Consider the following 25,279-nt stretch of genomic DNA (forward strand, 5'->3'; position numbering starts at 1 on the left):
GTCAGACTCCACGCAAACACAAAACACTGACTTTGCACTGGATGTGAATTCTGTTGCCTTCCTTCCACATCTCCGTCTGCAGTGACTGACCCGGCATCACCGGCTTCACAAAGCGAACCTGACAGAGAGAGACGGGAGAGTAAGAAGGGAAGTCTTTAATGACATGATTTTGTAACACTGAACCAGACTTGATCAATGCTAAATAACTTCTGAGGCCCAGTCACCGAATAGATTTCTGGCAAATAAATATCTCTATTGTGCGAGCGTTGCAAGAATATTCCTTCATTCTTATCCTCAACCTCTCTTCCTTTTTCCTGTTAACTTTGGCTGTATGAGAAGTTAAATTTACAAATATTCTCTTAGCTGCACACATTTGATGTAAATTGCCTTTTAACCTGATGATTTCCAACTGTTCATGTGCTTTTGTGTTTTTCTTTTCAGAATAAATTGCCATATCAAGCTTCCTGTTCCTCTCTGGTTGTGGGCAAATGAATTCATGAAAATGTCAGTAAGGAGTAAAAACAACATTTTTCACATTGCAGGGTTAGAGTCCTACAGTGAGGAATAAATCAGTGGTGTCTTTATTGTTTTGTAACAGGGATCTCAAATCAAGTAGAAAATATTAGTAAGTAAGTCATACTGTGATGTCAATAAAGAGGGAATCGTTACATCCACGTCTGTCCAAACTCATATATGAAGTAAAGACTTTGGAGGAAAAAAAAAAAGAAAAGGTAGCAAGTAAAGCTCTTGGCTAAATGAAGGTTATCACTATATTGACATGTATGATTCCAGTTCATAATTTGCAGTAAGAAACATGCCGTCTTTACTTAGAGGCTATTTTTACAGAGTACAGAGGACTGATTAAGAGGCCTCGAGGCGTAAAACAAAGACATCATGTTAAAGCAAATCGGTCCATGATTCCAATGCAAGGCGGTCTATGGGGGGTAACAGTGGAAGAGAGAGAATAATTTACAGGAGGTGATGTTGCACTGTAAGGTGCAATAAAGGATGCTAAAGCAATTTGCATAAAGACCCTTAGGCAAGATATAAACTGCGGTGCAAAAAATAAATCATTCAATCTCAGGAAATTTTAAAAGATTTTTATCTGAATGAATTCGCAGGCCATAATGATGATGATGAACAGAATATTCATATTGCAAATCAAGGTTTGCGACTTCTATTTTTTTATAACCCTCACTCTAAATTCATTCAGATTATTAGATTATAATTCCAAAATAAAATTTGTGTTTTGTTGCCCATTTGGACAAAGACAGACCATCTGTACATGACTTGAACAACAGGTCTAAATTACTTGTGAATTTCCTTCGTATCTAAATAAAAACTGTAAATACAAGAAAATTGATGAATGCAACAAATACTCTCAGATCACTTGAAAGTATAACTGAAACAGAAACCTGTGCGTGCAGGTGGTTCTTGCACGAGGCCCCAATGACTTGTGAAATGTTTGACAGGGTTTAAATCACAGGTAACACTTGCCTTGATAGCCTTGAATCTGGAAGGGTCGTTGTCTGCGAACTGCTTGAGGACGTGTCTCGCAGCAAAGCCGAAAGAACACAGACCATGCAGGATGGGAGCCTTGAAGCCTGACCAAAGAGCATTTTTGAGTTCAGCCCGTTTAAGTATAAATGAGATCAAAACACATCATTTGACCTTAAATCCCAGGGAAAAGTCTGAGCCCAGACCAGAATGAGTGAAGACATTTCTGATGAAAAAAGACATCCATCGAGACTCAGTAGAAGTGTGGACTCTCACCTCCCATGGCAGCAAAGCTTGGGTCTATATGCAGTGGGTTCCAGTCTCCACTCAGACGGTACAAGGCTGCCTGTTACCGCAGGGGAATCGGAAATTGTTTAGATCTATATCTAATTCATAAACCCCTGAACTTTTCATACACAGATGTGGGATGAAATTAAATTATCATGAAGGCGATAAAAGAGACACCTTAAATAAGAACGTCTTTGAAGTGATAGTCATTTAAATTGCTCAGGGGGTTTATTTTTTTATTCCCCATTCTTCTTTTTTTATTTTCTGCTGCATCACACAGTCAGTGTTCTTTATTTAAAACTGTACGAAAAAACCTTGTTCAACACTTCTGCCGCATCTTCACATTTTGTCTAGAATGTTATTTCACAGGCACAGAACAATATGTCCCATTTTCACCCACATATTAGCAGCGCTGCTAATTTATTCTGCAACTAAACCCACACAGACACACTCACTTGGTCTCTTGTGGTGGAATCAATCACCACAGCATCTGGTGCCCGTTTAGGTGGAGGCACAGGAGCCTGAAGGGAAGAAAACAAAAATAAAAAAATCAAATATGATGCAGCATTAAGTCTTATTTTGGTTCAGTAGCTCAAATATGGAGTACGTACTTTGGCTTTCTCGGAGGTTCTCCTCCCTCCGAACCCTCCAGCTCCGACCACAAACACTGAAAACTGGTTGTAGCAGACCAGCTCGTCGCCGCTGTAGGTGTTCACTGTAAAGCAGCACCAATGTGTCATTCAAACTATACATGTGGTGAAAGTATTCTCAGTATTTACTTATTCATTTCCTCATTACAGCAAAGTTATAGTAAAATTAGAGCGGCCACATATAAACTGGCTGTGAGGAGACAATTAGCTGCTGTCAGCAGGAATCAAATCCAGACTGCCGTCAACCTGCCGGCTACTTTATTTCATTAGGTCAGTTCAAAACATAAGCAGACATAAAGACACTTCAAGCTGCTTCTGCAGAGTGTTACTGTGACATGTCGTCTCACCCAGAAATAACTTTCATGCTGTGAGGATAACAGAGGCTGACTGGTTTAGTTTAGTGTGTATAAAGAAATTACATTACGTTTCCCCGCGGTGAATCCTCGGGGAACCTCGGGTCCCATGTTATTTGCTTTAAGTCGGATTAATTATAGATCAGAGTGGTTTATAATATCATTTATCTCTCTAGAATTGTCAAGTGGAAATACGAGCCATACGAGGCTGAATTAATAAAAGTCAATTTACAGTCTGAGAGGCAACTTTCAGGAAAAGAAACATTGAAGTGACTAAAACAAAAGAATATGGAATAAATACAGGATATGATAAAAGTTGTGAAACTCACCATCCAAGAGGATGACGGCTCCAGATCCTTTGTCCATCACGTCCGCTATGGTGGCCTCCGAGGTGAGTTTACCTGAAAACGTATTTCATTTCCTGTATTGACTTAATATTACTAAACAAGCTCTGTACTTCATGTCATGTCTGCACATACATTTAATGCTTTTTAAGACCTTTTAGATTAAAATAGGGATAAATGAAATTAGACCAAATGTTTGTGGCGATTAAGACCTCATAGATACACATTTGAGACTAGGGAATGACTTTTAAGGCCTCATATTTATAAAACTTACTTGGACCTGCAGATTGCCATTGTTACATTTCATGTTACATTATAGTTAGCTGAGCACTCTTCAGTCGGTCAAATAAAAAAAGGCATTTGAAAGCATCACCATATGATCGGGGGAAAAGATGTGATTTTTCAATATTTTCACAACTCGTCATTTAATTGAAAAATGAATCGATAATGAACATAATCATTACTTGCAGCCCTATTTTGTAAAACACATTCTACTTTGTACAAATCCAGGAAGAAATTTGTCAAATGTTGATTGCATTCACCCTTGGAAAAACAAAAAAAAAAAAAAAAAAAAATCACAAAAGTGTTGTTCATCAGTGAAGATTATCTCGCTGAACAAGACGTGTAAGTATCATACACTTGTGTTTGCCACAGAGCTTATTTTCTGCAATAATCCAAAATCCAATTAAAAACATCCCACAGGTTTTTTGTCAAGGGAACCAGGACAATGCTAACTTCTGGGTTAGCCTACAAAAATACATCATCCCTGCCGCTCTGTATACATGAGAGGTACAAAGTGGGGCCAGACTGGTTCATTTGGAGCCATTTCCTCAGTATGGACTTGCTATTATAGGATAAATAATCCTACAGTTAAAAATCCATCATGGCTTAACAGGTAAACTGGCCCATATCAGAGATCTTATTATTGGAGGCATTGTAAAAATGGGCTGACATAAGAATCAGTGAGCCAGTAAAGTAACTGTTATTGCACTTAGCATAATGTCAAATCTAATTACCTTCAGCACTTAATTGTATATGGTGTAACAGCAGAGAGGGACATACCTGAGGTTGGTAAAGGTCTGTATAGCTCCAGATACTGCTCTCCATGCAATACCTGACACAAAACATTAAACAGCTGTGATATATAAGCATCATCCCAACGTGTTAAAGCCTCATTAGCATGAGGAATGTGTGTATTAATATTGTTCGTCTTGTGTGAAAGACTGTGAGATGTACCATATAGATACAATCGTTTATATCTACACACAACAACAAACACATTGATACACACAATGTCAAACACATTGATACACACAGAAATGGACAAGTATGTTTTTTAACCTGTGTAAAATCTATGTTGAGTCCAGGGATTGAGCTCAGCCCGCCATCCATCATGGCTGCCTGGGAGGGAATGACCCCGAAGGTAGGGAGGCAGCTAAAGTCTTGATGGCCTTCATATAGGAACCTACATGAAAATGTTAGTGTTACTGGACTGTGAAAAAATCACGCTGTCATAGGAAACACTGCAGCATGGTCCGAGGTTTGTGAGCCTGGATAGTTTTTTTTCCTCCATGCAGGTGAAAGTAGATTATCAGATGATCCTTTCTTTCAGTTCAATTTCACACAGGTTGACTTCTCAGACCCCTTAGGGCAGTTGCAGTTGTCGGTACAAATAAATAAATCAATACACACCTGAGATGATCTGGGTCCTTGGTGGACATGCCGACCCCCAACGCATACAAGATACACTGGGTGTGGGTGAAGCTGAACGTGGTCGGTGGTAGTTTTTGTCCCACTGCTTCAGCCTGAGAGGAGAGGAGAAGTGAGAATGTCAACTTTTAGAAATGAAACCATACTTTGGGTAAAAAAGGAAAAGTTATTCTGTAATTTAGACAGAAAATCCAAACGTAATTTTAAGGGTTTTTGCAGAAAAGTAATAAGGTTCACACTACGGTAGATTAGCTCCACAGCTCAAACCCTGAATACAAATGCTCAAATAAACACTCCACATAAAGTCAGAGTGAATGAATCAATCTGACCATATCATATAGGTGGAGCATAGACACTAACAGATTAAATGAGCACCTTTAAAAACTGTACTAACTGTAGTAAGTCAGTCAGTTGGTCTGAGAGAAGTTTAAGTGCCACCACTAAGTTCAAGATTCACATTTTCTATGAAATATCTCAAATCTACTTCGTGGTTTGACACAAAAAGTTGTTGAAACATTCAAGCTTCAAGATGAATTTTAATGACTCGTACTGATCTCTTTACGTCGCCTGTAGCGCCACCATCAGGTCAAACATCTGACCAAATATCTTCAATAATAATGGACTTCCCATCAGCCTCAGCTGTATTTTTGTATAAAACTAATTAGCAAATGTTAGCATGCTAATAAGGTACACACTGATGGTGAAGATGGTGCACATAATATGTCCGTAAAGGAGCAATATGTAAGAACCACTGTGCTAAAATTATCAACAGACTGAAGAAATAGCAGTTTTGATGTTATGACGTCTGAAGTCAGTATGCTAACCAGCTAGCCCTGGTCCATCCTGGTCCAAAAATCCTACCACCGGTATAAACACAAACAAAATACAATCTATACAGCAGCAAAGCGCCTGTTGGATTTAATCTGTAATCATTAGCAGTCATTAGTTTGAGGACCTGTGGGATCTCACAGAGTTAAAAGGAATCAGCAGTTGAGAAAAGATCCCCTGTGGCTGCAGCGGGCCGAGCTTTGCAACTAATCAGCACAATTTTTTAAACAGATCCTGAACTTGACTCGTGGCCAGAGACGGAGCGTTGTTCGATTTGTGTGTGCACTTCTGTTAACGAGCAGCCTGAAAATGGACTGAAGCTCCTGCAGTAATCAAGTGTTAATTACACAGAGTCACAAATGCCTTTTAAAAGCTCAGGAAGGTGGAGCCCTTTCTTGTATTGTAAATGTTTTAAAAGCCTCATCAGTGCCAGCCCGAGATCCTTTTCTACAATTTATAAAACATTAATGTTCATCTGACTTTGATATCCGTCTAAATTCTTTTGGTCTTTTTTTTTTTTTTTATCCGGCAGGGCTGTAGCCAGGAGTTCAAAAACACTGAAGTCATGGGTTAAAGTGCCTTCAAACCTCCTTCTTCTGTCTTCAGATTTTTCATCTCAGAACATTGTCAGTGTTTTCCCAACATGACTAACAGGTAACATAGTTCCCTCCAGTCAACTTCCTCGGAAATTATTTGGACATTTTTTGCTCCCCTACGTGTAGTCAAGTCTAGCTTTATAATTACTTTATTACAAGAATTTACAAATGAAAATACAAAGAACATGAGGAAAACACTGGAATAGATAAAACATAACAAGCAGTATTACAAAAAAATAATAAAATGACGATAAAAACCAAAAAGTGATACAGAATCTTCATGAGGATTAGAAAAGGAAAGAAAACAGATTGGTTTTTCGGTGGGTTTGAAAGTATCAATGGAGGAGGCTGATTTAGTTGTTTGTGGCAAACTATTCCACAGTTCAGCACCAACAACTGAAAATGCTCTGTCACCTTTGGTTTTTAGCTGGGTGCGTGGAATGGAGAAAGAAATTGAGATAAGAAATGTAACCAGCTGCAGGCCTGTCTGATTCTTATGTAAAGAGTGTCCAAATCTTTAACGGACATGAATGATTTTAATTTTGCGGCATGAATGAATGTAGGTCTAAATGCTATAAAACTTCTTATTTGGTGCAAGATAATAACTTCAGAGTTTCTGTAAAATGCTGTTTCCTGCTGCAGGAAATTAGATTCAGACGAAGACATAATAAATCATTTACTCATTTCATTGAACATAAATTAATCACATTAAATAAAGTAGAGTTTAAAAAATACAAGAAGCAACCTAATAAGTTTGAACTGCAGAATGTGACGGTTGCTAAAATCTCCACATTCCCAGAAAATCTGCATCTCAGTGCTCTCAGTAGTAGCTACAGTGCTGTATTTGTCCTATATCAATATTGATTGTTTATTATTGTATTGATTTTATCAGTAGTAGTATTACAGAATGTATCAGAAACAAACTATATTAAGAGGTTGGGTCAGTTGAGCAGGAAAGGGGAAGATGATTCCTCTCGAGTTTTCAGGAATATTAAATCCATCACTTCAGTGGGTGCCTTAATGTCAAGTAGGATTATTAAATCAGATGAATGATCTATAAAGAGCTATTTCTGACCCTCAAATCTGACTGAGTCATATTCAAATATCCTGTGATATATCAGTGACAACACTGCAGTCATTGTAGTCTTGCAGTTACTCATTTGTCATACTAATAACCGCTGCGCTGAGCTATTGTTTAAGACAATATTGCTTGGCAGAATGCTGTGATTCACACACAGCACAACAACACCTCTCAGCTGGTTGAAAATCACTATAAAGCATGGCCTATTTTTATTTTAATTCATTTAAATGCAGATGTGGGAAATATTCTGTGTTCTGAATCATTCAACATCTCTGTTTTCGGGATTTGAAGAGCTAGAATAAAACTTGCCTCCTTCTTTTGCAATACAATGAACAATAAAAAAAACATGTTACTTGAAATGAAGGATGCAACTAAATATTATTCTAATCGTCCTGTCAGTTATTTTCCCATTAATGATTCATTGTTTGGTCTTTGATAAGACTGCATTTTTCACAATCACAATTTCCTAAAGCTCAAGGAGACATCATCCAGTTGCTTATTTTTTTTAGTCCAAAAAACAAAGATATTTATTTTACTATTATTTTAAAATCTTATTATCATATATGACAGAGAAAAGCAGCAAATCCTTCTGACACAAAAACACATGTGAGCACAGAGCAATGTAAAACCCTTGTAGAGCTCATGTGATGCAATATTTTGCTTAATTATAACATAACATGCAACTGACCCAACAGATGTGTGCAGCACTGCACAAATATGCAAAAAACACACACACACACACACACACACACACACACGTCAGCTGAGGACACAATGGTGATGTTTGTCTTGAGGCTACACTGCAAATCTCCAGTCCAGACAGCACTACACACACGAGAAGCCTTGTTTTCTATAACTTGTGGGGACATTGAATAGACTTACATTTATTTCCTGGAGACTTACCCTTATCCTAAACTTAACCACTGCTCACCTGACCACAACCCTAACCTTAAGTCTTCACCCTAAAACCGAATGATTTACATCATGAGATCCAGCATTTCGGTCTCCACAAAGCTGTAGGACCCCACACCGCAGCTATCCTTGTGAGGACATTTCATTGACTTCCATTCACTGTGGACAGCCTATCCCTTACCAGAACCTCGGTAATGACGTTCTGCCTCATCAGGACCAGGCTTCTGCCCCCATGAGGACGACTGTGTGAAGGAGTTTTCCTTCTTTAGGCTCAAGTTAAATGTCACAGCCTCTTTCAGAGCAAAGTCACCTCTTTGTTTCCTAAGGATGACTGGTCATCTTCTGTCTCTCCTCTCTACGATGTACTCAGCTTCAGACTCTTACAGATCAATAAGACAGGCAGACTGTCTCCTATTAGAGTGTACTACATGATCTGTGGATCACAGAGTCTAACTAAGCATAGTTTCTTATTCAGAATCCTTTCATATGCATAGATGAGTGATGAGTAACCTTATTTGGACACTTTGTGATCTTGTGGGTCTGCAGGTGTAATAATCATCATTCAGGGTCTGGCATTACACAGTGTTCCCACCTGTAATGCTTGTGCCAATTCTCCTCGATCGAGCTTCAATAATAAATGCTTCTGCATAAGACATCCAAGTCTCTTGAACCATCTGCACTAATGAGTTCAGTTCTCAAGAAGTCCTTCACATGCTGGTCCTGACAACAAAAACACTTTCAAACACACACGCACTCACTGCCGGAGACACGGTGTGGAGGTCATCCAGGACAGAGCGTACACCATTTAACATTTTAGGTATTGAATCAGAGGAGGTTTTTAATGCAGGCTAGTGAGTGCTATTAATGACTCAAAGGATAAAGGTTAACATCAGATAGTTGGTGGGAAAATTACAGCCTAAGCTTTTGAAAACACCAGTGGTACACTGGGATTTTACAAGAAAAGACACGATCTGTAGAGCGCTGTGTTAATTTACAGCTAAAAAAAAAGATCATTTCTTACTGCTGCAGCTTCACATTAAAAGCATTTAACTGGTGAAATTCAAGTTGACTTAGCACCTACCGCAATCGTTCATCAGAAATGTGTCTATAGTTTTTGTTTCTGCATGGTATGTGTAGGTTGTCAGAATAAAAATCCAGAAAAAAACCCTACGGATCAGGGTCTGAAATATATACAATAACATTACCAAAATATGGCCATACGCACACAATTATTCTTTCTTTTAAGGTTTTATTAGTGGCATTTGTCTCCTTTTTATTGACAGCTTGATACCTAGCTATTTGACAGCGGAGGACACCGGCTGGCATCAAAGCGGGGACATTATGGTTATATGGTGAGCATCATAACCACTAGAGTGCCCCCACTGTGCATTATTTTGAGTAATATTATCTGATACTGATAAGCTAACAGACAAATGTTGCGCCAGTCTCCACACTGCTCTAAACAAAGCAGTCATTCTGATTAATGTTTTATTCATTAAATATGCTTAATCAGCCGTCTCTTTAATATGGTGCCAACACAAATCAGGATAACTGTTTCGGTAATCACACAAACACAGATTAATCTGTTGATGTAGCCATTACAATATGCAGTCACTATTGCATGCTACAACTAGCTTAACAGAAAGCGGGGCCTGTGTCTGTGGATAATTATTTTATGTGATACACTTATACTTGTGGCTCAATGTTTTATTCAAGCAGCTCAGCCATGTGTGAACTGTAACCAGTTCACTTTCTGTGATTCAATGATCGGGAACACAGTGAAGTTGAGGAGCGGCCGTCCAGGGAGCCGTCACTGCGCTATTGTGCGCCGACGTCTTTTGTACGTCGCATTTGAAAAGCTAATCTGAGCTGGCTGCTTGTCTTCAGCGCCAACATTTCATATTAACAGGAGACGTCAAAGTATTTATGTTCGGTGTAGGAGCTTTGCCGAGAAGGTTATTAAATGTCCTCGACTAAATACAGAGTGGTGGTATTAAAGAGTCATGACTTACCATGTTTGAAACAGTCTGAGATTGTACAGCTCCACACTTTCAAAAGTCATTATCAACCAACCGTTAAAGTCGCTACTACGGTCGCAGTAGGAGGAATCATATGAGGAAATGAGGCAGAGGAAAACAGGGATGGACATGACGTAACAGCGGTGAAAAAAAAAGGTTAAGAGCTGCAGAGGCCAGAAAATAATGAAGAAATAAAATAAAAATGAGGAGAAGGAGGAGGAGGAGGACAGTGGAAGAGGATAAGTCAGATAGAGTGAATAAAAAATAGTTTCGAAAAGAGGCAAATGTAGCCAAGGTCACAACGTTTACTTGAACTTTCTTTGTGTATCCCAGTTCCATAAACATGAGTGTTTCTGCAATGCCTGTTTTGTGGATTTGAATACAACTCACTCATTTTAGTTATATTAAGGCTCAAAGTTATGCAAAATTAAGGCCATGACCACTTTGAGTGACAGGCTAGCCATTAGCGGTCAAGCTAGCTGTCAGTAACCAGACTTCATTCAACAAACTAGAAATATTTTTGCGTCCGCAGGTGTTAACTATATAGGGTAACACCACAAATTTGTGGCCTATCCCAGCGCAGTCTGAGTGACAATAATATCATCTATCACAATATTTGGACGGGACAATTTCGTGATATCAAATTTTGGATGTCACCCAGGCCTAACTGAAACATGTACACACAATTCACTGTTGCAACAATCCCACTTTTAATTTATGAGTCTGTAACGTCTCCCAACAGCCAACATTTGGATAAAAATACATTTTCATACGAGCATTACAGCAAACAGTAGGAGAGAGGAACTATTCAAGAATTTGGGAAATTCAATTTAAGACTTCTTAAAGCCTTTTAACAAATTCAAATGATTTTAAAGACTTTTCAAAACCTGCAAACACCCTGTACATTCATGTACAAAAGAGGGAAAAAGCAGTAATAACCATTTCTACTCACAGGATTGATTCCTGAAGTCGCAGAGGCTGCAGCAGCTGTTGGATTCACATTGACTTCTCCCTCTGAGTCCAGTTGAGACAGCACAGTCAAACATGACTGGAAAGACTCTACACAAGGGGAGAGATGACAGATGGGTATAAAAACACCAGAACAAGACACCGAGGGTGACAGAAAAAATAATTAATCATCAGTGCCACTCTCTCAATCTCTGATGCCACACAACATGTACAAAGACATGAGATACTTGTGCAAATACATTTTACCTCCGTAAAAAAGGTAATTGACCCATCATCTGACTTTAGAAAGGTAACGATTCTTCATACATGGTTTAACCAGAGTAACATTGTGTTAGCCAGATAACTTTTTTTTTAGACAGTGAGCATAAATAGAGTTGAAACCATGATGAGTGCTCATGTTTAGCAGACTTCACTTTTTTTCTTCAGCTGCACATTAGTGAATGTAAGGCTGAGAAAACTACTTTCCTTAAAGAAAAGGTAATAAGACATTTTCAAACATGCATTTGTTTGAAGATTAAAACCACCTTTATACGGCGCTGCTGTTCTGCTAGGCATAAAGAGTGGAAACAATCACTCTGTCCATAAGTAAGAAAATCTGCCAAACAGCAATTCTAAATTTCACTAATTAAGTGTAGTAGTTTGTTTAATGTGCACAAAAGCAAAGTTTAAAAACAACAATCTGCCATTTTATGAGGGATTATGTGAGTGGTATCAATCTTTTAATCTAACTCTAAGAAATTGACTAAGCATAATAAGCATGATTTTAATCATCTTATACTAATAATGTAAATACATTTCTTCTATTTCAGTGTTTAATGAAAATTCTCTGAAAATTGTTGTAATTAAAAAAATTGGTTTCATTGTTGCTATTAGACCAACATTTTCAGCTGAACTAAATTTGGGTTGTTTTATTAATTATTCTTAAGGATACAACTGTATTCCACTCTTTACTGTCAAGATTGAACAGTTGTCAAATTGTGATTACACCAGGAGACATTGATGATTTATTAATAATGTGGAATTTCATCTAAAAAATCATGACTATAACAACATTTTTCTACTGGTGCCTCTGACAGAAAGGTTAGGCTCGCTCATATTTGACAATTTGTTCATATATGGGGTTTATCATCATCATCATCATCATCATCAAATCATCACACAGATAACAATCATTAAATCTTGCGGGAAAAGAGCTTAAGGATTTTTTGCTCTGACAGTTTTTAATCTCACATCAAATCGATCCCAGTAAAGTTTAATCGAGTTCCAGGGAGATGTTAACACACAGTCAGAACACACACTGATCCAGGAGCAGCTTTAACATGGAAGGACATGAGTGAGATTCACAAATGACCAGCCGTCTATTCGAACATTAGTTATTTGCATTCTTTGAGTCCACATTGTTTGTTCTCAGTGTGCCCAAAAAAAAAAGGAAATATAAATTCACCAATGTGACACAAGCTATGAGAACCGTTGCAGATTCAGCCAAAACAAACAAAGACAGACAGCTGAGACAACTGAGGAACAGAAACGGAGTGAGACTGTGAGAAAACTACAGCCTCTAATTACCTTCACTCTGTGGCAGGCAGAACACAGGCAGCAACAAGTCTCTGTAATAAGCTACAAATGAGGAGGCACTACAAAGCCATGCTAATGAGACCAGTTAGTGCCCTGTGGGACTGCCACCCGCGTTCAGTTAATGTTAACCTTTCTTTGAATGTACATCAGAGAGTGTGGAGAGCGATGGAGGAGGCGGAGAGAAACAATAATCAACATTTGCCATCCTCTTGTTTATATGAGACCTTTCGGGAATCACACCAGGCTTGTTCACACTCAACACCGCATTCACCTTCACTTGTTTTCTCCTCCTCGTTCGCTTGATCTCTGACACCATCTCATCCTCGCTCGATGTTAACAAACTATGTGTAAATGAAGATGGGCTGAGAGTGAAAGGGCTCATTTGGCTGAGTTCACAACAACTACACTTTGAGCTCTCCAAAGATGACAATCTAATCACACTTTTAATCGTATGTTACGAGTGAATTGAAACCGTAACAATAGACCATATTCACATGACGGCCATTTTCCTCTGACATCATGCTCAAGGAAAGAAGCTCAAATTTTGTACTGCTTTGTTTCAGCTCATAGTCAACAGTAACTAATTAAATGAATGCAACCTGGACCTGGACAAGCAGCATAAAATGGATGGACTGATTTCCTAAAACATGAAGATAATGGTTTCTTTCACCACAGAGTCAACCTACACAAGGCCAATGATCAAACTGTACGATGAGTGTCATATCTTCATTGTAAGTATCTGATGGCTTTGATCTGATTCAGTAATCAAAACAGTTAAGCACTCTGAATCATTCTGACTCAGCACAGAATGAGTCAAACAAGTTTGGAAGCAGGACAGCAGGGTTATGAAGACAGGGAGGGGCGTCCAACTCAAATTCAGACTCTAATAAAAGTTTGTATGAAAATGGCAACATCTCAACTCCAAGCAGGAGTTGTGTGGTTACTGGTTTAAAAGGGATTTTATGAGCTTCTTATCCAAAGTAGGTTTATTGCCGATAGAAGATGGCGGTTGGCACGGCCACCGTTTGTAGAAGCAGCTGGAGTAGAGTTTAAGTGTATATATTCAGAATATTTTCACTCCTTTACCTTGCCATCAGACAGACCACTGTGACTGAGAACTGAGGCTTTTCTGGACTTAGTGTGCTCTCTTTAAAGCCACCAGACTCCCTTGACAAAACCAGTAATTCTACCTCGCAAAAAACAGGAGTCGCTGGTCCATCACTGCCTCATTCGGTACATTTGTTAGTGTCATTGTGCGACTTTTGTGCTTTAAAAAAGGGATGCATCAGATTCACCGGAGTCACACAACAACACACAACTAAGCAATCGAGGCAGCGGTAGACCAGCAACTCCGTTTCTGTGAGGTAAAATGACTGTTTGTCAAAAGGAGTCTGGCGGGTTTGATGATATTCATAGCACTGCTTCAGTTCCCTGTCGGAAAGAGCTGTTTGACGGCAAGGTAAAGCGATGGAAATATTCCAAATATAGAGTACACTTAAACTGATGTTGATTTTTTTATGCTGACCTTTTTTAGGTGGCTCAAATACATTTTGCAGCTGCCCCTGTCTGCAGCAGTACATCGTTTAGTTTCATACACCGATGCTGCTACTGCTTCTCCAAACGGGGGCTGTGTCGACCGCCATCTGCTGTGGGTGAAACACTGACTATGAATGATTACCTCATACAACCCCACTTAAAAACCCGAACTATCCCTTTAAGAGACCTCATGTTCACAATGAACAAACAAAAGGAATGACACAAATTCTTAAAGATATAAAACATTGGACAACAAGAAACTCTTAACACGGCATCGACTGTATGGTTCTTATGTAAGCATTTCTCTGTTATGTGCACACATGCACTTTCTTACATTCTGTATTATTGTGCAAGCAGGAATTCAACCTAATGCGTTACTGACCTTGTATGTTTGTAATCTTGGCAGCATCTGTAAAGTCACAGATTTTGTCCCACTGGTCCCTGACAGCCTCTGGGGTCATGGGTTGGTTCTTTTGTCTCACAGTGCGGCCCTGAGAACGCTCCCAGCGCACTGCACACATGGACACACACAAATAAAGAGGTCATTGCATGGTGAATATCACACACATACGGTACTGGTGAACCAGGGGCTAATGAATATCATAGATGCATACAGACACTTCCTCGGGATAAGTACACTGCACTCACATTTACCAATCCAGCCAGCACCGACCTGAAAAGAGATGAAACATGAGCAGATGAGTAAACATGTGGATATTAAAAAAAATATTCTCTCTTCATGGAATATTTGAATGGTATATTAATGTTCTCAAAGACATAAAGAAAAAATAGACACAAAGCTAGAACGTGATTTTTTTCTGTTTACCTCAAAAAGTCCTCCGTTTTCTTTGCATTGCTCATGACAGAGCCAGAGGACCAAGGGAGCAACATACTCTGGCTTCAGAGACGCCACAATGTCTGAATAAAAGAAAACATACACTTACAGTACAGCAGAGCTTCTTTTCATCGCACATCTGTTATACAATTGACCTAAACAGTGGAGGGCTGCTTCTGCTTCACTGTATCTGGTAGTTAGTGTATCATTAAAATGGTGCCGTGTTTGTGTAATGTGCCCATATTGAGAATACTACGAGTACATGGTCTGAGTTATTAGACAGGCCTCTTGCTACAGAGCTTACAGACATACATTTAAAGTTGCTGTTTATTTTTAACCATTGTCAAAAGGAATTATAGGAAAAATACCTCAAACTTTATTTATTGCAATGCAATATTTTTATGCCATTACAGAGAAAGAATTGATCACCACATACAGCACAAAAGCAGTTTAAATTGATCTCTTAAAAAGGTCCGGGGTATTTGTGGATGAACATGTGAAAACTGAAAACACAGAAGCCTTAAGTACTAATAACAGTTTCCTAAACACGTTGGAATGAAGTCAAGCAAATATGGCACAGGCTTTTAATTCCCTGTATGAACCACGAAAGGTTTAACACCAGACACGGTCTGTGTGCTGAAAATATCTGTACCCTTCAATCAACCAAACACGGTGGCAAAAGAACAGGCGTTCTGTTTCACTGCACTCTGCAATGTTTCACAAGAGGAGTTCTGTTGTTTGTTAGTTAGAAAAGCCTGAGTCAGTGAAAGGCAACATATGGAACCAAGTCATTTTGTAAGGTGAGGCCATCCTGTGACAGTTGGCGCGGTGCAGTGTGACAGATGCTACTGTAGACCGGCACGGCAGGGCAACAAACCCATTCCTTTAATCTGTCACTTAATACCCCTGTCAACAGGGCTGCCGTCAGAGAATGCACAATATGCTCCGGATGCACAGACATTTTCATCAAAAAAAACACAGCTGACAAAACTAAAAATGATAGCCTTTTTAAAATCACTGGCAAGTTGTCATTTTTAAGGTTGATATTTTAGTTTTTTGTCTGCTATAATTTTCATATGCAACCTATTGTATCCAAGTTTATGAGCTGTTGTGAGCTACGTTTAGTGTTCACTGAAGGTATCCAATGCTGCATCACCTTCTGTCTTGACACTTTGAATATTTAGGGGTACAGCTTGCACCTACAGTGAAATAAGGAGGCCAGAGTTTAAACTGGGGGATGACACGTTAAAACTTTTAAAGCACTTACAGGGTGCATGATTTCATCATGGCTGTGGGAGCAGCACAAGAAAAAAAAAACACAGCTCTTGAATATTAGATGACAAATTTGCATGTCAAACGGGAGTGCTGTTGCCTCAAATTTTGTAAATCAACCTTACATGGGCATTCCATTATGCAGCTGCTCCAAAACACAAAAAAAAAGAGCTGTGGTTAAAATCTATTTGCCTATTGTGGCCTATCCAAAAAACATGCATGTGTAAGAGCATGTGCACCCACACACCTTGCAGCAAGCATGCAGTTATATATGTTGTTTAATCTCTCTGCTTACCTGGGGGCATGATCGTCTCTGTGAGGCGTGACCCAGCAAGAGGAGCAACGGTGTTACAGAGGATGTTGTACTTGCGGCCCTCGATGGCCAGGGTGTTTGCCAGACCCAGCAGGCCCAGCTTGGCAGCGCTGTAGTTGGCCTGGCCAAAGTTACCATAGATGCCTGCGGCTGAAGTCGTCATGATGATTCTGGCCACAGACAAGCAGAGGCAACAACAAGTTAGTGACAGGCATATCTATGCAGACACAGACACAAAAATAAACAAAAAAAGGGGGTTTTCACGGATGCATGAACACACTGAGGAGTATGCAGTGTTTTTGATGTTGCTGGTAACAACATCAAAATCTTTAATTAGATTTACTCAACTACTTTACTTGAATATAATTTTGAGGTGCTAGTACTTTACTTGATTACTCCCATTTTCAGCTACTTTATACTACATTTGGGAGGAAAATAACGTACCTTTTGCTCACTACATTGATTTGATAACTTTAGTTACTAGTTACTTTGCAGATTGCTTGCTGTATCTGTACAGGTACATGTGTACAGCGCATTTTTAAATTCATCTATTTTATATGCAATTGCGTAATAACACACCGATTTTTGATGATCAGAAAAATGCTGAATATTGGATCCGATAATCGAACTAGTTCATTTTTTTAGATTTTTTAATGAGCTGTTGCGAGCTATTCGTTATGAATAGGATTTTGGTAATATTATTGCATTTAAGTTACTACTTCAAGTAATGCGTCATCACCCAACCTCGTCGTCTGGGGATAAGGTTGTGCCAAAAAGGGCTCCAGTGCAATCATATCCCATTGAGCTGTTTTGTAAACCAGCCTTGAACTGCAGCGTCTTTTTGGAGACTTTGTAAAGTAAATCCAGAATGATAAATTCAATACTGAATGTTTATTGATACATTTTCCCTATTGAAAACAGTGTTACTGTTGTTGTTAACCTCTTCCATTTTAAAGACAGGTGCATGAGTGTTGTTAATTAATGCGGGACCAGTGGCACAATAAACAGTGATCATGCCCCAATAAATCAATAATGAAAATAGGAAATGCATAGCCAGCCAGCTGCTTTCGACTGTCAGCCACTGCCACTGCTTTTGTACATTTACTTGAACAACAGTGAGCACAGGCTATATGCAGGAATAAATGCATGCATGCATACCAGACACACAGTCTTGATTTTGCTAGTAAAGTCACGGAGAGAGTTCACTTTAGTCAAGCAAAAGTAATGAGGTTAAACACCAACGCTACATGAACTGTGGGGGACGTCTGAAACACGCCGTCTCACTGGTCATCAGAAAGCAGTGATCCATATCACAGCACACTCATACTGTATACTGCAATTGCACCAAAGGAATGGCTATGAGAGAATATTTTTCAAATCAATAACTTTTATGCGCTAAAGTCTATGATTCAATTACTGAGGGAACCTTTCACAATATCAAGTGATACTGCAAAAAAAACAAACATCTTTCAATTTGTACAGAGAAACACAACAAAAAAGGGTGCTTTGTAGAAGAAAGACAGCAGACACACAAACTGTCTTCTGTGCATTAGAGACGTTGAGTATAATTGTACAAATGTATATGTTTTCACAGCCTTGGCTTCTATGCCCATCCTGTCTATTCTGTGGAAAGTAAGCCATGAACCTTTCTGCTTTTTATTTCTGTTGTGGTTACACCATCAACTTTTGCTCAGGGTGACTACACACAAAGATTGAATTTTAAAGCTGCCCATATGTAAACAAGCAGAGCTGTACTCGCGTGGTAGGGGCGCTAACGATCAACCTCTAGGCGGAAAGAAAAGCCACAGATCTGACCTCCCTGACACATTTCAGTCTCTAACCTTCCCATACAATCGAGGTCACATTCTGTTCCTCCAGCGTCTCATATTAGAGACGCTGGCACCATGATAGACCAAACTCCATTGCACCCCATGCACTGTTGAGCTATGCTTTCCTCGATCAAGCTTCATTTATACTTCAACATAAGGCATCACGTCTCATGCATCTCCTTTCTCTCCTGAGTTACTCAGATGAACGAAATTCATCAACACCGACTCCAACCTATCCTGCTCTAACTGGGATTAAAGCCATGAATGTCAGGGTTAGTTCATGTATTATGTAGTTAACCTGAAGTTATCAGCCAGGTAAGAGTACTGTTCAAATGACACAAGGAAAAATTATTTAATGCTACACAGATTGTAAAGCCCCTGGAGGCAAATAATAATTTGTGATATTTGGCTATGCAAAGACAACTGACTTGACTTGACAAACATTTCTCAAAATGATCCAATCTCCTTAAAAGTTCATTTGTCTCAGCACAATCAGCTCTACAAAAACCTTATCAAAAATAAAATACAATCTGAAGTTATGACTTAAAACAGTGAATATTATGAATCTGACACCTATTTTTGGTTCTCAACAGTTTTTGATGGTGCTACAGACACAGTTAACCCCCTTTCAAATCTAATTCGCAGGTAGCAGAAATTTAATTGAAATGAAACAACTTTTTCACACATTTCAGTATAAATAAAAACAAGTACACAGAATGCTTCTACTGATATTTTGACCCCTCTGCAGAATACAAAACTTAGGTCACAGTCCCTTTTATAATACGTCTAATAAAAATCTTAATGTCTTAATCTTAAATGACATAGAAACTAATGATGGTTCTAGTCTCTTCCACTGGTGGAATGCCCCTTTAACCTGCTCCTCTACACCCAACACAACCACAGTTCAGTTCCTATGATCGTGATTGTTGTGTCTGAATATAAATAAAAACTGTTTTCTACTCTATTCAATAATAAGCTGCTCTTAAGCTCAATGCAGTGAAACTTTCTGCAAAAAGCTGAATCTGATCTACTGTCCTTTATTCATGTAAAAACACTATGTGTACTTGTGAAGGGCATCTGTTACCTGGAGTAACATGGGAGCAGAAGCTAGTTGTGTGACCTTCTTTTGTAAATTATATTCCAAAACACGCAAACCTCCATAGGCCTTTTTCACAGCACACATCTTTACTTATCATAACAGAAAAATGTTCAGTTCAGTATCAGAATGCATTCATCATTTATGCCATTGTCTGATCACACCTTAAATACACATCTGCATACATCCTCACTGCTTTGAGTCATTATAAATTATCCACGGGATGTTCCACTTCTCATTCAAGAGGCTTCTCCAGAGCTGAAGAATCTCTGATTAGTGGCAAAACACCCTCGACTCAACAAGCTCAGACCAGTGCATATTTGAATCTCGTACTGTATGCTGCAATACTTGGAAGACTGAGAGTCTGCACAGACGTCTCGGCTGCTTCTTGTGAAGTCCTCAATTTAAAAATTGTACTCAGCATAACCAAATTAAACTAATTTCCTTCATTCTTTGCTGATTTACATATTCATATTAAATTTGCCGTCTTGGGCTTTTATTAGTATGCAGATTTTTTCAGTGTACACAATGAAACCAATGGAGCTAGACGTATTAAGGGGTATCAAGTGGCTAAAGTCAGAATATGTGTATAATAATAAGATTGCAGACAATCTTTACATACTTATTACTTCAAGTGTATATCCTCAAGAGGCCCCTTAAAGTGGGGCTCATTAAACCATGAGTATCTTTAACATCTTGCCTTTTATGATGATGATTTATGATACAGATATCTTCTTGATTACAATCCAGCAATAGCTTGGATCTAAAATAAAATCCTACCAACGTAATAGGAGGGTGGGACAGTTTTTCTCCCGCTAAATAGATGTTAACAGCTCAGCTCCTCACCTGCCAAACTTTTGTTCTTTCATGTGGTTCCAGGCAGCTCGAGTCACCATAAAGGAGCCTCTCAAGTGAACTCTATGAATCAGGTCTGAAATGGAGAGTAAGAGCAATGACGCAGTATATTAGAAGATTTTTAAACTCCCTCACAGGCAATGGACATATGGTACATGACAACAATCCCAAGTTGAAACAAATGTTTTTTTTGTTTTTTTTTACTTTTAGCGTGGTGGCTCGGTTTGATTATGAGCCAAACAAAAGGAAGTAGTATGATGATATGAGATGACCTGATACACAGTAGGTGTTAATGACAGTGAAGTGAATGTAGAAATAATTTAATTACCCCAGTCCAAATCACTCGTCCTGGCAAACGTGCGGTCACGAAGTATCCTTGGCAAAAAAAAAAGCAGGAACAAGTTTTAGTCTTTTCTGTTTTTGTGAAAAAAACTGAAGGTTGACTTTAACATGATTATAGTGGCCCAAACTAGTGCAATCACATAAAACAGATGATGTCATTAGACCAAACAAAAAGTATGAAATGACTTACCCGGCATTGTTCACAACAACATCTGGACAAAAAGATATTTTGCCAGATTTAGTTCAATAATTAGTTCAAATAGCAGTTATTACATTACTAATAACCAGAGATAACTCAATGATTCAATGCTTGGGATAAGTATAAACTGCCATACGAAGACAATACTCACCTATTCTTCCAAATGCATCCAGTGCTGATTGGATCACTTTTTCTCCATCTTCAACAGAATCTGTGTGTATGAAGGAAATGGTCACTGACATTTTTCTGACATTTTTTTGCATTTGATACAGAATTTACACTTAAATTATTTTTGCATAACTGGGTTTCCAGAAGACATTATCTATGTGTTGTTTGGCTTTACTTATAGATCTGATTCTTGGCTAAATGTTTCCTGGTTGTTTATACACAGAAACAATCTGCAGAATTGGTGTTAAAATGTAATAATTGACAGGTAGAGAGGCATATGAGAAAACTTTTATTATGACCAAGAGAAAGTTTATAGTCTCCACATGCTCAGTATGTTGAGAAATGATGTATGATGAGTCACTTTTTCAAAGTAACATTGTTATTGATTGCCAGGCATCTAGCTTGTTTTGTTTGTTTTGATACCTTTGTATTACACCCACAAACAATCGGCTTTGTTCAGAGCTGCCTGCGATATATATCGATCTAAACTTGGTCATGTTTTGCTCCTCAAAACTAAGGTTTTGTAGTCATACAGCATATATGAGATGACAAAGATGAGAGGGAGGATACATGCATCTTCACAGCTCACTAACAGCGTCATCAGTGACCCACTCATACTTAAAGAAATCAATATTATTTTTGAGCCTCTCGTTGCATGAGCTAAATATTACAGTACTAGGAAAACAAGAGAGAAAACAGATGGAGATAATGATGTGTGAGGAAAGAGAAGACAAGTCCAAACTTCTCACCATAGTTCGCCACGGCCTTGCCTCCCTTCGCTCTTATCTCCTCCACCACCTTATCAGCAGCCGCAGAACTCTTTCCGCCCCCTTTAACGTTTCCCCCAAGGTCATTCACTTTATTACAACAAGAAGAAAAAGATTAGCAATAATGGGGTGAGTTCGGCAATTCTCCACGACTGATTAGGTTAGAAGAAGAGTGAAGCTAAGCTGATTCCTTGTCAGAGTTCAAGGGCAAGTTGGTTCCAGGCAGCAGGGAAAGCTATTATTTTGAGAACGGCAAATGTTTATGCCAACACCTGCAACTGTGTGGTCGAAAAAGTCAAAGTCACCTAATTTCATTAGGACATGCCTCATTTTGAGACATAATTTATCACCTAAATCACTTAAATCTAGGCATGCAGATTCAACATTTTTGGTACCTCACCTCAGGGTATCTCTGCTTAAACAGAGTGCCAATCTGATACCAGTGCTTTTTTTTCTGCGTGAAACTCAGTGGAATATTAAGTAAGTTATTGCTTTGACATTTCCATCCACTGTGACTAAATAAATGTAGCTGGTAGCAGAAACAATGTATTTTCATATTGACTTTGTGTTAACTTTAAGACACAGCATTTGCCGTGCCTCAGCTTGGGCAATAACCAAAATTTTATATTACGATATCATCCTGCCAAAATATCGTGATTGGTTTCAGTTGTTCGGTTTTTTAAATATATAATTATAGTTTCAATATGTCGATTAGTAGTATGAATATTATGATTGAATTAAGGACTGAGAGGTTGTTCTGCTGCTCACTTCTTTACGTCTCGCTCTGCAGCAACACATACAAGACTTCTAAATAGCAAAAAAATGTCAATTTACAACTTTTAAATTTGAACTTTAGTGCAAAGATTGAATTGCAAACATCACAGAACAGCCTACAATATTAGGTGCAGCTAGTCTGTCACTGGTTCCCTGTCTTCTAAACTCTAAAATTAAAAAATTAAAATAAAAGCAGAGCAGTTCCTCTCTGGTGAAGAATCACAAAGCTGTTTGATATTCGATATTGTGGAAAAACATTGCATATGACGGCCATAGCCTAGCCTTAATGACGACAAGCATAGTAGGCAAATCATTTAATATGATCAGCATCTGTGTCAATACCAGTTCAGTGTATTCAAAATCAGGACACTTCTGAACCCACAGTCATCTCTAACAGGGAGCCATGCAAGTGCAAGAATCTGCAGGTTTTTACTCATGCTCCCATAACACATGAATTAAAGATCAATGCTGCTGCTGCTTCTCTTCATATGTTGGTGTACATGTGATTGTGTCAAAAGGATGTTTAATTCATGAAACATCATTAGAAAGTGGCTTAAAATAAAATAAAGATCTTTTATTTACCTACAACTGAGGCGCCTCTTTCAGCAAAAGCCAGCGCATATTCTCTGCCAATGCCTGCAGAAAGAAAGACAGATGAGTAAAATGTCTCGGCATACTGTGACAGAGTAAAAACACCAGGATTAACAATCACTGTTGAGGTTGTGTTGAATGTGCCCTTTGACACACTTGCACTGCCATGATTACAAATCATTGCCTGATATGTACTTTGCTCCCTGTGTTCTTCATTCATCGGCTGAGAAACGTATAGTCTAATAAATAGGGTGCATGTTGTGTCCAAGTATCAACAAAGATGTTTCCAGAAGGTTCAGCAGGATAACGTTTACTTTTACGACTTTGCGACTAGCAGGTGTGCTAGCCTGTGTTAGCAATTAGCAAGATATTTACTGCTGGTCAGCTAAAACCACAGAAAGAAAGACAACATGTGGACTAGCTGTCTTATTAATTTGGACCACACGCTTTTCTACATCTTCAAAGTTAGCAGTTTAGCATTCGGAGCTAACGCTACAAAACCGATTTAACCTTATGTACAGTTAGCAGCAATGACAGCCTGGCTAAAGTTCAGTTATGTTTCAATGGCGATGTTTACCTCCTCCAGCCCCGGTGACAAGCACGACTCTTCCCTCGAATGACAAAGACATGCCTGTGAGATGTTATTCTCTGTTTCTTAACGCTGCAAGTACACAGTGGCGACAAGAGCAACGCCGATGTACACAGACGGCACAGCAGGGTGAACTCCTACAAGTTTCACTTCCGCATTTACGAGGGGGCAGTCTCAGCAGTGGCCAATCAGGAGCCAGGATTTTGATAACTCTGTTTTCATCACTGTTGAGTTGACATAATGCAGTCTGCTCTGATACTGTGGGGGGAAATACAGTGATCATGTCTAATCTGTTATTCAATTTTAACCTTTTGAATCTCATTAACTATTTATGAGCCCCCACTATAACAAATTATGAACATTTTCATTTTATAACTGTTTTTTTTTCCTTTATTGCTTAACCAGTGGCGCTTTAAGCCAAGATATCCTGTTAAAATATTAGAGATATTTAGAGAGGTGACAGGAAGCAGGCCGAGAGAGAGGGGGAATGACATGCAGCAAAGGGCCACAGGTCAGACTCGAATCCTGGGCCACTGTACGTGGGTACAACTGAGGTACCAAGTCGCCAGAATCATTCAATAATTCAATTATTTAAATTGTGCTTCTTTGGCACAAATGCAGCATGTAATCTGGAAAGTAACTAGTAACTGAAGTCATCACATTGTGGAGTGGAGTAAAAAGTGCAATAATTGCCTCCAAAAATGGAGTGGAGTGGAAGTGTAATGTAGTAGAAAATGTAAATACTATAAGTAAACTACAAATACCTGAAAATTACTGTATTCTATTTTTTAAAATGGTTTCCTTCAGTATCATCAACTAATGTTCTATTCTACAGTCTGCTGTAATATTTGGATTCCAGCCTGTCTGGCCATGTGTGACAAAGACTGTTTACAACACTGCTCTCTTGTTGATGAGATGTGAAATGGGAACATGTTTTGGTTGGAAGGTGTTTATATGCCTAGTCTATATAATGAGATGTAAAAACTGTCAAATGTTTAAACCTGAAGGAGGTTGTAGTGCCTGTAACATGCCCCACAGCATGTCGCTTATCATCCAATTTTTTCCCCCAGCAAATTATATAATAAAAAGCGTGTTCAAGTGAACTTTTTTCAGATATTTGTATTTTATATATATATTTTTTTATTTGTATTAAGCCTCTTGCAATAATTATTCCCCTGGTCCATAGAAGATTGATCTTGAGGGATATCTGACTGTCCTTCATGATTCTGCAACGGCCAATTTGAACTATTTTTTAGAGGTGAATTTAAAAAACGCTGTGAGCTCTGATTGTT

The 25,279-nt window shown here is 38.7% G+C and overlaps 1 protein-coding gene across 1 annotated transcript in view; it reads right to left on the minus strand.

Moving 5' to 3' along the window:
- The window catches only part of hsd17b4 (hydroxysteroid (17-beta) dehydrogenase 4), a 28,320-nt gene extending 4,166 nt beyond the window's left edge, over window positions 1-24,154 (minus strand). The window contains exons 1-21 of the mRNA XM_073465562.1: window positions 23,976-24,154; window positions 23,390-23,443; window positions 22,016-22,123; window positions 21,250-21,309; window positions 21,090-21,111; window positions 20,886-20,932; window positions 20,549-20,633; window positions 16,760-16,947; window positions 15,184-15,275; window positions 15,006-15,030; window positions 14,740-14,868; window positions 11,230-11,336; window positions 4,825-4,937; window positions 4,474-4,597; window positions 4,195-4,246; window positions 3,118-3,189; window positions 2,397-2,500; window positions 2,241-2,306; window positions 1,774-1,843; window positions 1,498-1,604; window positions 32-118 (exon numbers count right to left, since the gene is read on the minus strand). Coding sequence (XP_073321663.1) covers window positions 32-118; window positions 1,498-1,604; window positions 1,774-1,843; window positions 2,241-2,306; window positions 2,397-2,500; window positions 3,118-3,189; window positions 4,195-4,246; window positions 4,474-4,597; window positions 4,825-4,937; window positions 11,230-11,336; window positions 14,740-14,868; window positions 15,006-15,030; window positions 15,184-15,275; window positions 16,760-16,947; window positions 20,549-20,633; window positions 20,886-20,932; window positions 21,090-21,111; window positions 21,250-21,309; window positions 22,016-22,123; window positions 23,390-23,443; window positions 23,976-24,027 — 1,764 coding nt within the window. The 5' untranslated portion in view covers window positions 24,028-24,154. The remainder of the gene's footprint in view (window positions 1-31; window positions 119-1,497; window positions 1,605-1,773; window positions 1,844-2,240; window positions 2,307-2,396; window positions 2,501-3,117; window positions 3,190-4,194; window positions 4,247-4,473; window positions 4,598-4,824; window positions 4,938-11,229; window positions 11,337-14,739; window positions 14,869-15,005; window positions 15,031-15,183; window positions 15,276-16,759; window positions 16,948-20,548; window positions 20,634-20,885; window positions 20,933-21,089; window positions 21,112-21,249; window positions 21,310-22,015; window positions 22,124-23,389; window positions 23,444-23,975) is intronic.
- Between the last annotated feature and the right edge of the window lie 1,125 nt (window positions 24,155-25,279).

Source organism: Pagrus major, chromosome 5 (genome assembly GCF_040436345.1).
Source record: "Pagrus major chromosome 5, Pma_NU_1.0".
Lineage (NCBI taxonomy): Eukaryota > Metazoa > Chordata > Actinopteri > Spariformes > Sparidae > Pagrus > Pagrus major.